At 31.5% G+C, this 12,691-nt stretch overlaps 1 protein-coding gene across 2 annotated transcripts in view; it reads right to left on the reverse strand.

Annotated features, from left to right (window-relative positions):
• The window catches only part of LOC127731503 (nipped-B-like protein), a 71,198-nt gene that overhangs the window by 37,671 nt on the left and 20,836 nt on the right, over positions 1–12,691 (reverse strand). For both annotated transcript variants that reach the window (XM_052240330.1, XM_052240329.1), the window contains exons 3-9: positions 10,506–10,674; positions 9,809–9,903; positions 9,345–9,414; positions 6,125–6,243; positions 3,394–3,483; positions 2,977–3,200; positions 702–732 (exon numbers count right to left, since the gene is read on the reverse strand). In XM_052240330.1, the coding sequence (XP_052096290.1) occupies positions 702–732; positions 2,977–3,200; positions 3,394–3,483; positions 6,125–6,243; positions 9,345–9,414; positions 9,809–9,903; positions 10,506–10,674 (798 nt within the window). The remainder of the gene's footprint in view (positions 1–701; positions 733–2,976; positions 3,201–3,393; positions 3,484–6,124; positions 6,244–9,344; positions 9,415–9,808; positions 9,904–10,505; positions 10,675–12,691) is intronic.

Here is a 12,691-nt window from a genome sequence, read left to right on the forward strand (position 1 = left end):
ACGTTGTTTACTGCCTGTCTATACATCGAGTTTACCCATCCATCACAAGCATACCAAAACTCGTCATTCAAAGTATCAGAAAACAGGAAGTAGGTGTCTGACAGACACTAAAAGCATTCATACATTATTACAATCACTGTCAAGCTGCTGAACAAACATAAAGTCATTCTGTATAATAGTTCCTGAGAAATGTGTGCAAAATATTTATCATTATTCATCATATTGAAAATTCAAAGTGCTGACAAACAGGAAGTAGGTGTTTGATTTACACAAAAAGTTAGCATGTTGCAACTCATTTCTGTGTAGCTGCTGAACAAATATGAAGTCATTGTATTTAGTAGATCCTGAGAAAAGAGTAACAAAAATTTCAAAAAATATTTGACAAACGGATGGACGAAAAATAACAAGGTGATTGCAATATAGCGGGGCCACTCTTAAAGTGAGGGTACAATATAATTATAAAAGAGGAAAGAATTATAATTCTTTACTTTTATCTAAAAGAACTGGAAAATTTATGCAGGTGTACGAGTGTATCAGCTATATTTTAGCCAAGCTTTTTTTGGTTTTCTATGTATTGTTGGTTAATGTCTTAGTAACTTTTATTTTGGTGATGGTGTTGTCTGTCCTTTAATTTATGATTTTGATTGCCCTCTTGAGTGTCTGTTTATCTAAACATTTAATTGCAAAACATGTTTACATACCAGATCCACTAGACTGTAATGTTTTCAGTTGCTGAAAAAAAAATGCAGAATTCAAAATATTTTTTCAATCTTCACTATAGCAGATTGTATGTCTTTAAAGACTTTTACAAGTTGATCTTTAATGTTTACAGAATCTTGAATAAATTTCGTCATTTGGATGATCAATTTTGAAAACAAATAGTCTTACATTAAATTCAAACCTTAAAGTGACATTGTCCCACAATTGCAGTTTCCTACCCCCCTCACACATAACTATATATCCTCTAAAATTTATGATCTAATATAAACTTTAAAACTCAAGAATTCATTTTGTCACTTGGTCTTGCTTTTTTAGATGGGCCATAACATAAATTTTCCCTCGGTTTTATGAATCTTGAAAATCTAAACCAGTCACTTTATGCCTATAATATCAGGATATTTTTCAGATTGATGATCACAGAATAGCCCTCCATAGATAATCAATGCAATGCCTATTTGTATTGCATAATTAACAGTTAAACTAGACAAATTACTCAACATTTGCTTAGAAAGCAATTTGCAATATTGACCATACATCTATTTTCTGTTAAATGATATATGAAATGCTCTCTTGTTTCTTGTTTTTGCATGATATGTATTTGCAGTCATATACTAAACATTGCTATAAGTAATGTGACGCAACAGCATTGATTCAACATTTCAATTCTTAGCAATAAAAACTTTACTTTTTATAACCATTGATTTGTTGTTTGTATAGTTTCATTTTTTTTCTTCTTCAAATATTTGTATAAATTTGACCAACATCAAATAACACATGTTACTTCCATCAAAAAGATAATTGTCAACACCCCTCAAAAATAATAGAATTGTCTGTATTGTTACTTAAATAAAAGAACACTGTATTGTTACTTATATAAAAGAACACTGTATTGTTACTTAAATAAAAGAACACTGTATTGTTACTTAAATAAAAGAACAGAGTTCCAATGTCCCCTGCGTTGCACATACTATATCTATCCAAGGTACAAGGGCAATAACTAAATAAAACAATTTTTTTTGTAGCGCTAACGAGGCCATTTTCCATAAATTTAATATTTCCAAGGGGTATAACTCTTTTAAAAAAAGTCGATCAGCCACCATTATAGAACTTGTCCGAGATATTGCTGATACTAACCTATAGTATAAGTTTGGTAAAAATCTGGCAAAAATTGTAACTGTGAGAGCGCTAACAAGGCCATTTTCCATAAATTGAATATTTCCAAGGGGCATAACTCTTTTTAAAAAAGTCGATCGGCCACCATTAAAGAACTTGTCCAAGATATTACCGATATTAACCTATAGTATAAGTTTTATAAAATTCTGGCAAGAATTGTACCTGTGAGAGCGCTAACAAGATCGGAAGGACGCCCGGTATTTCCATGTTCCCCGCAAAACTACAATCTATTCTGTTGACCAGGTTTAATATTTATTACCACACTCACAATTTAAAGGCAAATAACAAAAAAAACAATGAACAGTTGAAAAAACATGATTAAAAATATAAAACATGATTTCTAAAATACAACAACTTGCAACAACTTTTTTGAATAAAATACCTTCTTATTCCTTTTTTTCTTTTTTGGCTAAAATAAAGAAATTCATGTTCAAACATTCTATTTCTATTCTTATCCTTTAAATAAAACAAAATCACCTATGTGGTTTCATACTTGCCCCCACCTTTTATCTTACTTCTAAATCCAATGTAAGTATAGAGTGGAAAATGGCTGGATTGCAATATATTTGGTTTGTAATTTGAAAGGCCATATAAAAGTTAACAACTCTGGAATTTGATATGCTTTAGGTATAATGTATTTGAATGCTTCTTTGGTACAACCAGTCAAGACTATAGAAACCATTACTGGAGAGCTTAAAAATTGAGAAAACAAACAGTCATGCACTATTTGAAAATGGTTGACAAAAATCAGTATTTTGCTAATATGCACAATTTCAGCATGTGAAAAAACAGTCTGCAAATGAAAAGATTCTAGCAAAAAAACATTGGACAGTTGAGTGGATCCTGTACCCCTTCAGCTTATCGACAGGGATCAAATGCTAAATATTATATGACTTTATGATACAGAGGCATGGAAACCACATTCTGATATTTTAGGGTTTTACTTTTCATATCCAGTGAAGTATTTGAATTTTTTTTCTCTGAAAATGTCTCCATCATTTGAAATTTCAAAACATCAAGAAACTTTCTAAATGACTTTTAATTAATTTCTATCCCAATCATGTCATGTGATCACACACTTACTTTTTCATCTAACATCTCTAATAAAACTACAGCCTTTGGTTCTTTTGGTGGTGGAGGTTTTAATGATGGTGATAAAATTTGTGATTGAGATCCGAGAGGTTCTATTACAACTCGAGGTTCTGGTCCCTTTTCAAATATTTTGCGCCATTTTTCTGACATCTCCAATTCTTTACTATGCAGCCTAGTGACAGATTCTGCAACACTTCCCTGTGCTGGTGATACAACTACAAAGAAAATATTAATCTACATAGAATGTTGCTAATTTTGCAAGACTGATTCTGTGAAATTAAATTACCGTGACCTGAATTTCTGCAATATTATGTATAGAGTTTGAAAAGAAGGCACAATAACATTCCCATAAACTGCATAATAAGTCAACAAAAGAACAAGTAAAGACTGTAATTGATAAAATCAAACCTTTTGGTGTACTTCTGGAGTTTTCATTTGAATTATGCCTGGTAGGGTATTCTGCATTTTCTGTATCAGGATGTTCTCCATTCATAGCACCTAAAATATCAAAGAGAATTGATAGTTTTGTAAGCTTGATAATCTAACAAGTAACTAGTATTCTTGATCACAGGCATGCAAGTGAATATTTAGAAGCTTCAAATGCAAGGCATCTTTCTTGCAAATATCAGATGTGTTATTATCTGTGTCAGTATATCAAAATAATAATATTAGCGAAAAATACACATAGATTTAAAAAAAATTATAACAGCAAAAAACAAATATTACACATAAAAATTTACTTACAGAAACAGTTTGTATTTACAAACCTCAAACAGGCCAATTCACAAATTCAACTCCAAACTTTAAAACACTTGTCCAATGTGAAACATTTAGACACCATTCTGAGTTGGTCCATAAAGAAGTAACGGTATATTACCTTTTATTCCTGCATATGTGCATGTATGTGTGCGAGTCTTAATATCCAGTTAAATAACAAACCTATACAGTGTGGATATATACCTACATGTCCAGGAAATGTGTTAAGCTAATAAAATTTTAAAATCATATGAGAAACAGAACTAATTACAAAAAGAGGGCATGCACTGAATTGCCTCAACTGCTTTGCTGATCATGATTAAATTTTATATTGAAGAGTCGATCACAAAAACATAACATTATAAATGAGCCATGAAAATTAAATCAAGTTCAGATTAACTTTGCCAAACAGACACTTTCACTTTACAATCATTCCACACACCAAATATAGTTAACCTGTTGTTTATAGATCTGAGTTACAGACCTAACCTTGAAAACATAATATTGACCAATGAAAAATATAAACGAGGTCACGGTCAGATGAACCCTGCCAGACTGACATGTTAGCCTTAAAATCATTCCATACATTGACTACATAAAACTTAACCTTGATCACTGATCTATGAAATGAGGTCAAAGTGAGGTGAACCCTGTCTGACAAACCTGAAAAACTTGCAATGATACCATATACTAAATATAGTTAACCTATTTCTCATGAAAATTGAAAAAATTTAAACAGTCACTAAACCATGAAAATGAGGTCAAGAACAATGGATATATGACATAGTGGCACTACAAAGTGAAAACAAGTACCGTTAAATTCGTTAAATAAGCCGCAGGTTTTTTTCTCTGTCATTGTCCCTGCGTGTTATACTCAGGTGCGCTTTATGTATGTATTTTTTTCAGTTTCAGGGCAAGCGTGAAAAAAAATATATATCTGGATTTTTTTTTATGGAGACCGTCAGATTGTCAAGTGCTTGCAGTGACTTGATAAATTGTTCATGTGGCATATTTTGTTATGAATAAAAATATATATACTTTATCATTTGTTCTTTATTTCATTGTTGGCTTACGAAGTTGATAACCATGTGTTTATTACATAAACAAAGAAAGATAACCGTGTTTGAAAGAGGTACCATACAGGATATTAATAGTGTATTTACAATAAATATGTAATTGTTTGTTGTTGTAATGTGTTTTTAAATAAAATCTTCTTTAGAAATAATAAAGGAAGTGATTGTGTTTCTTTCCAATATTTCAAGTCTCTTTTAATGACGATGGTGATAACCATGTGCTGAAATGAACCCTTTAAAGTGTTTCATAAACAAAGAAAGATAAGCGTGTTTGAAAAGAGGTACCATGCAGGATATACTATTGAGGAGTAACTGCTTGTTGTTTTATTGTTTCAAAATGAAATATCTTTATGAAATATTGTAGCCACATATTGGTGTAAGAAATTAAAAAAAATGAATATTAATTTTCATAATTTAATATGCTAAGACATTTATATATCGCCGTCTTATTTGAATTCCCCTTTCCGTGGCCCATCTCACTTTCAGTTAAAAATAGACAATGACTTGCAGAAACTGAATGGTTTTGTTCGTAGTTTTCAACCAAGTTTAAATTGAAAAATGTTTGTTACTTATAAAACTTAAACTTTTATTTTATAAACAACAATAAAATTCTTTAGATTTAATTTAATAATTTTTTTTCCTGACTTATGGGTGAACAGTTTTCACACGTGGGTACAGGTAATTAAGTAGGTCATAATCAAGGTAAACAATGGCAGTTTTATGGCTTGGGTAACTTTTAATGAATACCTTTTCAAGATTAATTAAAATCCTTGATTTCAATTCAAACAATAAATGAGCAATCAACACCGAACTAATTTTAATCAAAACAACAAGGTTCAATGGACACCCAAGCTGTCAACACATGGCCATTGTTGACAAAAAACAACTAATGAATCTGGCATGATTAAAACAATAAGAAAATTATAATAATTTTATTAACATTTATTTATTTTAATATGAAACAAATAAATATATACAAAATGTCTTTCAACTTTCTCAACAATCTGAAAATAAAAATGAAACATGTTACGGAGTGAGTTACAAGAAGGAGTGAACATTCATTACGCTAAGGTCAGTAGAATGCATGTACGTTTTCTTCAGGGTGCGCTTTATATTCAGGTGCGTTTTATGTAAGGAAAAAAACAATCCTCACCCCCCAAAAACGGCCGTGCGCCTTATTTAGGGGTGCGCTTTTTAATCCGGAAAATACGGTAAATACTGAAATAAAATCCAATTAAATTGCAACACTTAGGGAACAGAATGTTAAGATAGACCAATGAAGTTCTTGAAATACAAACAATATTAATTACCTATATCATTTGTTGTGGAGGATTCTGTAAAATGAAGAAAGGAGTCTTGGAATTTATTAGACCCTGGTCTTCTTTTAGCACTATCTTGACTTTTATTGCTGCCATGTTTCTGGTTAAATCTGAAATTAAAATGGGAATATATTCATTTACTTAGAAACTACTGCATTTCTTATGCTATATTAATTTGTTTAAAACGACCACAAGCACTGTCTTAAACAACCACAATTTATTTGGAAGGATCAGCGACTTTCAATAAAGTGTTATTATACTGTCATTTCGATGAGTTATGTGGACTTTTCATTCGTTTAAACTGGGCTTATTCCATCGCGAGAGTAGCATATTCACTTGAGGATTGCTAATTGTGGACATTCTAACCATCGGCAAATCCTGAGTGAATCCGCTAGAAAGAAATCGACCAAGTATAGATGGTCGATTCTGATCAAGACTTACACAAAGTTCAACAATCAGTATGTCTATCACTAAGCCAAAGATCGCTTATTGCTAATTATTTTCATGTTCAACAGGTGTTTTGAGTAAAATATGTTATTCAAAAATATCCCCAAAACGGAGCTTTTGGCAGTTATATTATTTTGACAAAATTTGCAAAAATGACAATGACGAAGTTGATGATTACACAATATAATCAACATCAAGGATCCGGAAATTTTTCCAGACAATTTCGGTCATTTTGAGATGTTTGAAAAGTTGGTGCCCCTTTTCAAATTGTCGATATCAACTTGACTATATTCATAGCATCAACGAACATGACGAACTTGTATTGCTGTTTCATCGCATGAAGGACAGTTTAGGGAAGGCAACAGTCTAAAATTGAAATGATTTTAATGACTCAAAATGGTTAATTTCTCAGACATTGCTTACGTTTCTTTCGATTTGACAAAAGTTAAAACCGGAAGTTTGCGATATTTTAAAGTACGAATAATTCCGGATTCATTTCCGGATTTGTTTTGTTTATCAAATTGACAGGAAATCACCGGCTTTTTATGGCTTTTTTATTTTATTACCTTTAAAAGTGTTTGAATATAACAGATAATAGTTGCACTCGTTTAATTTAGCATGAAATCAATTTGCATTTTACGATTTAAATATTAAATTTGTTGAAGACAATTTCACGCATGCGTATTACATAGTAAATAAAGCACATGTGTTACTCATGAAAAAATACTTTTTTCTACGTAAATTTAGATTTAATTTTTAAATCAGAATTGATGACTGTCTTTGATGAAAAGTAAATAAATAATGATTACACTTGTCAGGGAACTAATGTTTTAAAGATATTATTCTGAGCTTGTGATCACTGTCAGGTGTGAATTAAAACCACAGGTAAAAAGTGATTAGCGATCATTAGCCAATGTTTCCCGGAGGCATTGATATAGATATTAGGAGGGCCCTCAGGATTATCAAACTACTGTAGTGGCAGTTTTATTACAGGAAAGGGATTATAAACAAAAACAAGTGATCACAAGTGCAAAATGGCGATTAAGAAATCCGATTTCAAACATTGAGTCAATGAAATGACCGAAATTACTTCTGTAAACAAAATAAAATTTGTCCTAAATCCCAATTACTCGTTTCGGTCAAATAGTTTCATCTTAGGACATGACTGGCAAATATGACCGTTTCCGGACCCTTGATCAACATGACTAGAAAAATAAACTTTTCTTGACAGTTATAAGGAACAAGCAATCAAATTATATTTTTTTAAATGAATAAATCGTATTTAAAAGCTGAGAAGCAATACTGTTGCTTCAGTTACATAGTGAGGCAATTATATAAAACCTTGAACATGTGAAAAATGTAATTACATAATGTACAGTTCTCATAGTTAGTCATAGTGGTTATACATACAAGACCAATACAGTATTGTTCACTTACACTCAAGGGTGAGGAAATGGTCATGTTTGCCAGTCAAGTCCTAAAGACAGATTGGGATTTAGGACAAATTAAATATTTTTACAGAAATAATTTCGGTCATTTCAATGAGATTGGGTTTCTTTATTGCCATTTTGCACTTGTTTTTGTTTTGTAATCCCTTTACTGTAATAAAACTGCCACTTCAGTATAGTATGACAATCCCTCCCAATAACAAATATTGGCTAATGATCACTAATCACTTTAAATTCACCCCTGAAAGTGATCATAAGCTCAGAACTAATATTATAAAGAAATTAAAATTCTATGACAACTTTCTTCATTATTTAACTTTTCAGCAAAGACAATCGTCAATTCTGATTTAAAATTAAAACTTGATTAAATTTATGTAGAAAAAAGTTATTTTTCACGAGTCAAACGTGTGCTTTATTTACTATGTAACATGCATGCGTGAAATTGTCTTCACCAGATTAGACACTTAATTGTAAAATGCAAAATGATTTCATGCTAAATTAAACAAATGCAACTACTATCTGCTATATTCAAACACATTTAAAAGTAATAAAATTAAAAATCCTGTGATTTCCTGTCAATAGTTGATAAACAGAAAGGATCCCGGAATTACTTGTACTTTAGTATTGTCTTGTAACTTCCGGTTTTAATTCGTCTTCAAAATCAAAAGAAAAGTTAGCAATGTCTTGAGAAATTTACCATTTTGAGTCATTAAAATAATTTCAATTTTAAGCTGTTGCATTCCATTAACTGTTCTTGAACGTTTTTAGAAAAACTGCAAGAAAATTCATGAAGAAAATGCGATGAAACAGTCAACACAAGTTCATTGATGCTTTGAATCTAGTGTGAATAATTTCAATAATTTGAAAAAGGGGCCTAACTTTTAAGTCATCTCAAAATGACCGAAATAGTGTAATAAAAATTCTGGTTCCTTGCTTACACTAGTACTTTCAAAAGTTATAATGCACATAAATGCTTTCTTCTATACAAATTTGGGAACCTGTATTCAAAGACCAACATTTATAGAAATGGATGGACTAGAAGGTGCGTGTTTTCTCATGTTTCTGTACATGTATGGCAACGTGTGTGAAGAATTGAGACTGACAGAGGTTGTACATGTTTTCACATTTTTTGTACATGAATGGCAATGTGTGTGCAAAATTGTGACTCACAGTCAATTGGTTGAAATTAGATTTTAGTGTTTTGTTGTTCAACTTGGATGTGTTTTAACATGTGATGTTTCATGGCAAGAACGTATGTAAGGGAGATGTATATTTTGTTAATACAAGTACTGGATATCATCTTTTTTGTTACTTACTTTGGATGCTTTTGCTGCACAGAAATGTCATTGTTCTGTGGAGAATGCTTTTTAGAGTTACTTCTTGTGACTAAAATATAAGAAACAATTTATTACAACAAAGCAGTGTGTGATTTTAAATTTTTAAGGTTACTGAAAGATAGCTTTATTTTTCTTATTTTCTCAATCTGTGAGCTTCTGATAAAACAGTTTTAACTAGAACTGTAGAAAATTTGTACTATGACTACTGGGCTAGAGTTAATGTCTTACATTATCTGCTAAAGTATGCAATACACATATTAATCATTTGTTTGTTAATGTCTTACATTATCTGCTAAAGTATGCAATACACATATTAATCATTTGTTTTATGGACAAAAAGAAATCCAAAGTTTCTTTTATTAGAAGACAAGATAACTAGTTTTGCTAATATTATCATATTTTGGGAATTATGAGGGAAAAGACTAATCATTAAAAGAAGCTACCTCTGAATACATGTGGATTTTGTGCCAAAACAGACCGCAGTAATGGAGGCACATCACCCTCTATCCCATCTCCAGCATGGTTATCTTTTAACAATCTGAAATAAAATTGAATGTTAATAGACTTAAACATCCCATACTGGCATGATCATCATCCAATCATCTTTTGTATTACATTTTTGAATGCTTTTGTTATATCTGAGAGTTGTTTCTGGTAGTCATTTTTTACTTTCATTTTATCTAAAGGGTTTTTACTTTTCTTATTTTCATTTTTGTTCATCCACCATAGACATTGTCCATTTTTTTTTAGCAAATTTTGTATCTACTATCTGTGGTCACAGACCTTATTTGTCTGGTTTAAATGTTCAATTTCAATACTGGAAAATTTAATATCAATGCAATTCAAGCAGTCATTTTATGATCAACATCAGATTGGAGTCAATGACTATACCTTTCATCAACTATGTGAAATGTCATTATTTTTTCCTCACTTCATGCAATTACTTGTTTTATTACAGTAAATACTTTCATAGTTGGATATACAGGTTGTAAAATGCACTTTTCCGTATTAGTCAATTGAAATTATAAGTTATTCATGTATACTACATCACAGACCTGAAAACATTACAAGGCACAAAAAAAAAAGGAAAAAAAAGAAGATATATTTCAAGATAAATGATAACAAATTTTTTTTTCTTACATTTCATCAGTTGTGGTCTGGCACAAAGTTCGAGTTACATGCTTTGCTAGGAAATCATCTTTGGACTGCAATAATCTTTTGGCTCCTTCAACAACTTTAGAATTATGTAAAAGGCTTCTGTTATTTATTGTAGATGGAATGGGAGTTGGTAGAGGTAATTCTGGCAATACTGTAAAACAAAGATTGTGTACTGTTAGTAATAAAACTTATGTCTCACTTACTTTGCAGCAAAATTATTAACAGTAATTTGATAAACTGACATATTTACACGATTATTGATTGTCTGTATGTGACAGTGGAAATCCTTTTTTGGTATGTTTTAGCTTACCTCATTACATATAGTGTAAAAATTCTGAAGTAGCTGAAGAATACCTAAAGGTAGCCTCAAATACTCCTCACTGAAAATGCACTTGTTTCAGTGAATATATTAGTATATCAAATATCTTGGGTTTAGTGCAAGAACTTCATTGTAAACACACCTAATAAGAAAACTTAACATTGAAAGAGTGTTTAAATTCAACTTAGAAATAGTGGCATTATTAAGACTGTAACTGAAATGAAATTTATTTAAGCAACTGGATGCAAAATATCAATGGTTATATTTTCACTTATATGACGGACCTTTTAACTTTAATTCTGATGCAAATTTAAACTAAACAAGAACATGTGTCAATAAGTGTCAATAAGACATAATGCCCAACCAACTCTATTAAATTTACATGTTCAGTGAACTGCCAATTCTGGGTCAAGTCCAATCATAATAAACATATGTAACAAGTTTCAAGTTGATTTGACCACAACTCCATGGTAAACTATCAAAACTTTAACCTGATATGGGATGAAAGAATACATCCACTTCACTTGAACTTTGGTGGATAGTTAACTTAAAATTGTCCAATGAACCTGAAATAAAATGCTTCGCTGAGCACAGCCTGATACGACCGCAGAGGTCGAATCCTGAACAGTTGGGGCAAATTTAGACACAATATTCAAGCTTGATACTGTCTGAATTTGGATTGTGATCAAATTTTTGACATAATATAGGTTTCTGACACAAAATAAATGTGGTCAAAGATCTTTCAAATCTATTGCGCAATACTGTGCAATGGAAGATTTCTTCTTGGAATTTTCAAAAATTCGAAATATGAAAAATTTTGAAAAAAAAATATGAATCCCCTAAAAAAATTGGAAAAAAAATCCCCCCTCCCCCCCCAACTTTTTGAAACCCTCCTTGGAGCAATAACCCCATTACTCAATCGCAGCCTTTCCTTTGTAGTATGGAACCTTGTAGTACAATTTCAGAGAGATCCATAACACTTTTAAACACAAGTTATTGTCTGGAAACTAGAAAAATGCTTGTTTTTGGCCCTTTTTGGCCCCTAATTCCTACATGTTTGGAGCAATTGACCCCAAACTCAATCCCAGACTTCCCTTTGTGATATGGAACCTTGTGTTACAATGTCAGAGAGATCTATACACTTACACACAAGTTATTGTCTGGAAACTAGAAAAATTCTTGTTTTTGGCCCCTTTTTGGCCCTTAATTCCTAAACTGTTGGCCCCATAACCCCTAAGATGAATCCCAACCTTCTACTTGTGGTATTAAACATTGTGGTACAAATTTCAGAGCAATCGAAATACTTATACACAAGTTATGATCCTGAAACTAGAAAAATGCTTGTTTTGGGCCCCTTTTGGGCCCTTAATTCCTAAATGGTTGGGACCATCATCCCCAAAATCAATCCCAACCTTCCTTTTGTGGTATTGAATATCTTAAATAAATGTGACAGATGATGCACCCGCTTGCATATCATATAGTTATAAAGGAACATAACTGAAGAACTGTAAAAGTGACACTACCCAAATTTGAACTTGATCTGAGTTTTGTGGTAATAAGCATTGTGTGTAAGTCTCATAACATTTGGTCGAGGCTAACTTAAGTAGAGAACAGAAACTAAAAATTCAGCAATTTTTCTATCTGTAAACACGCATAACTCTAGAAAGGTTGTGTATAAGTTTTATAACAATTGGTTGAGACAAACTAAAGTTAGAGAACGGAAACGAAAAATTCAGCAATTTTTATGTTTATAAAGGGACATAACTCAAGAATGGTAAAAGTGTCGCCACCAAATTTCGTACTTAATCTGTATTATGTAGCAGTGTTCTCCCCAGGCCCTTAAAGGACC

This window comes from Mytilus californianus, unplaced genomic scaffold, assembly GCF_021869535.1.
Source record: "Mytilus californianus isolate M0D057914Y unplaced genomic scaffold, xbMytCali1.0.p SCAF_1, whole genome shotgun sequence".
NCBI lineage: Eukaryota > Metazoa > Mollusca > Bivalvia > Mytilida > Mytilidae > Mytilus > Mytilus californianus.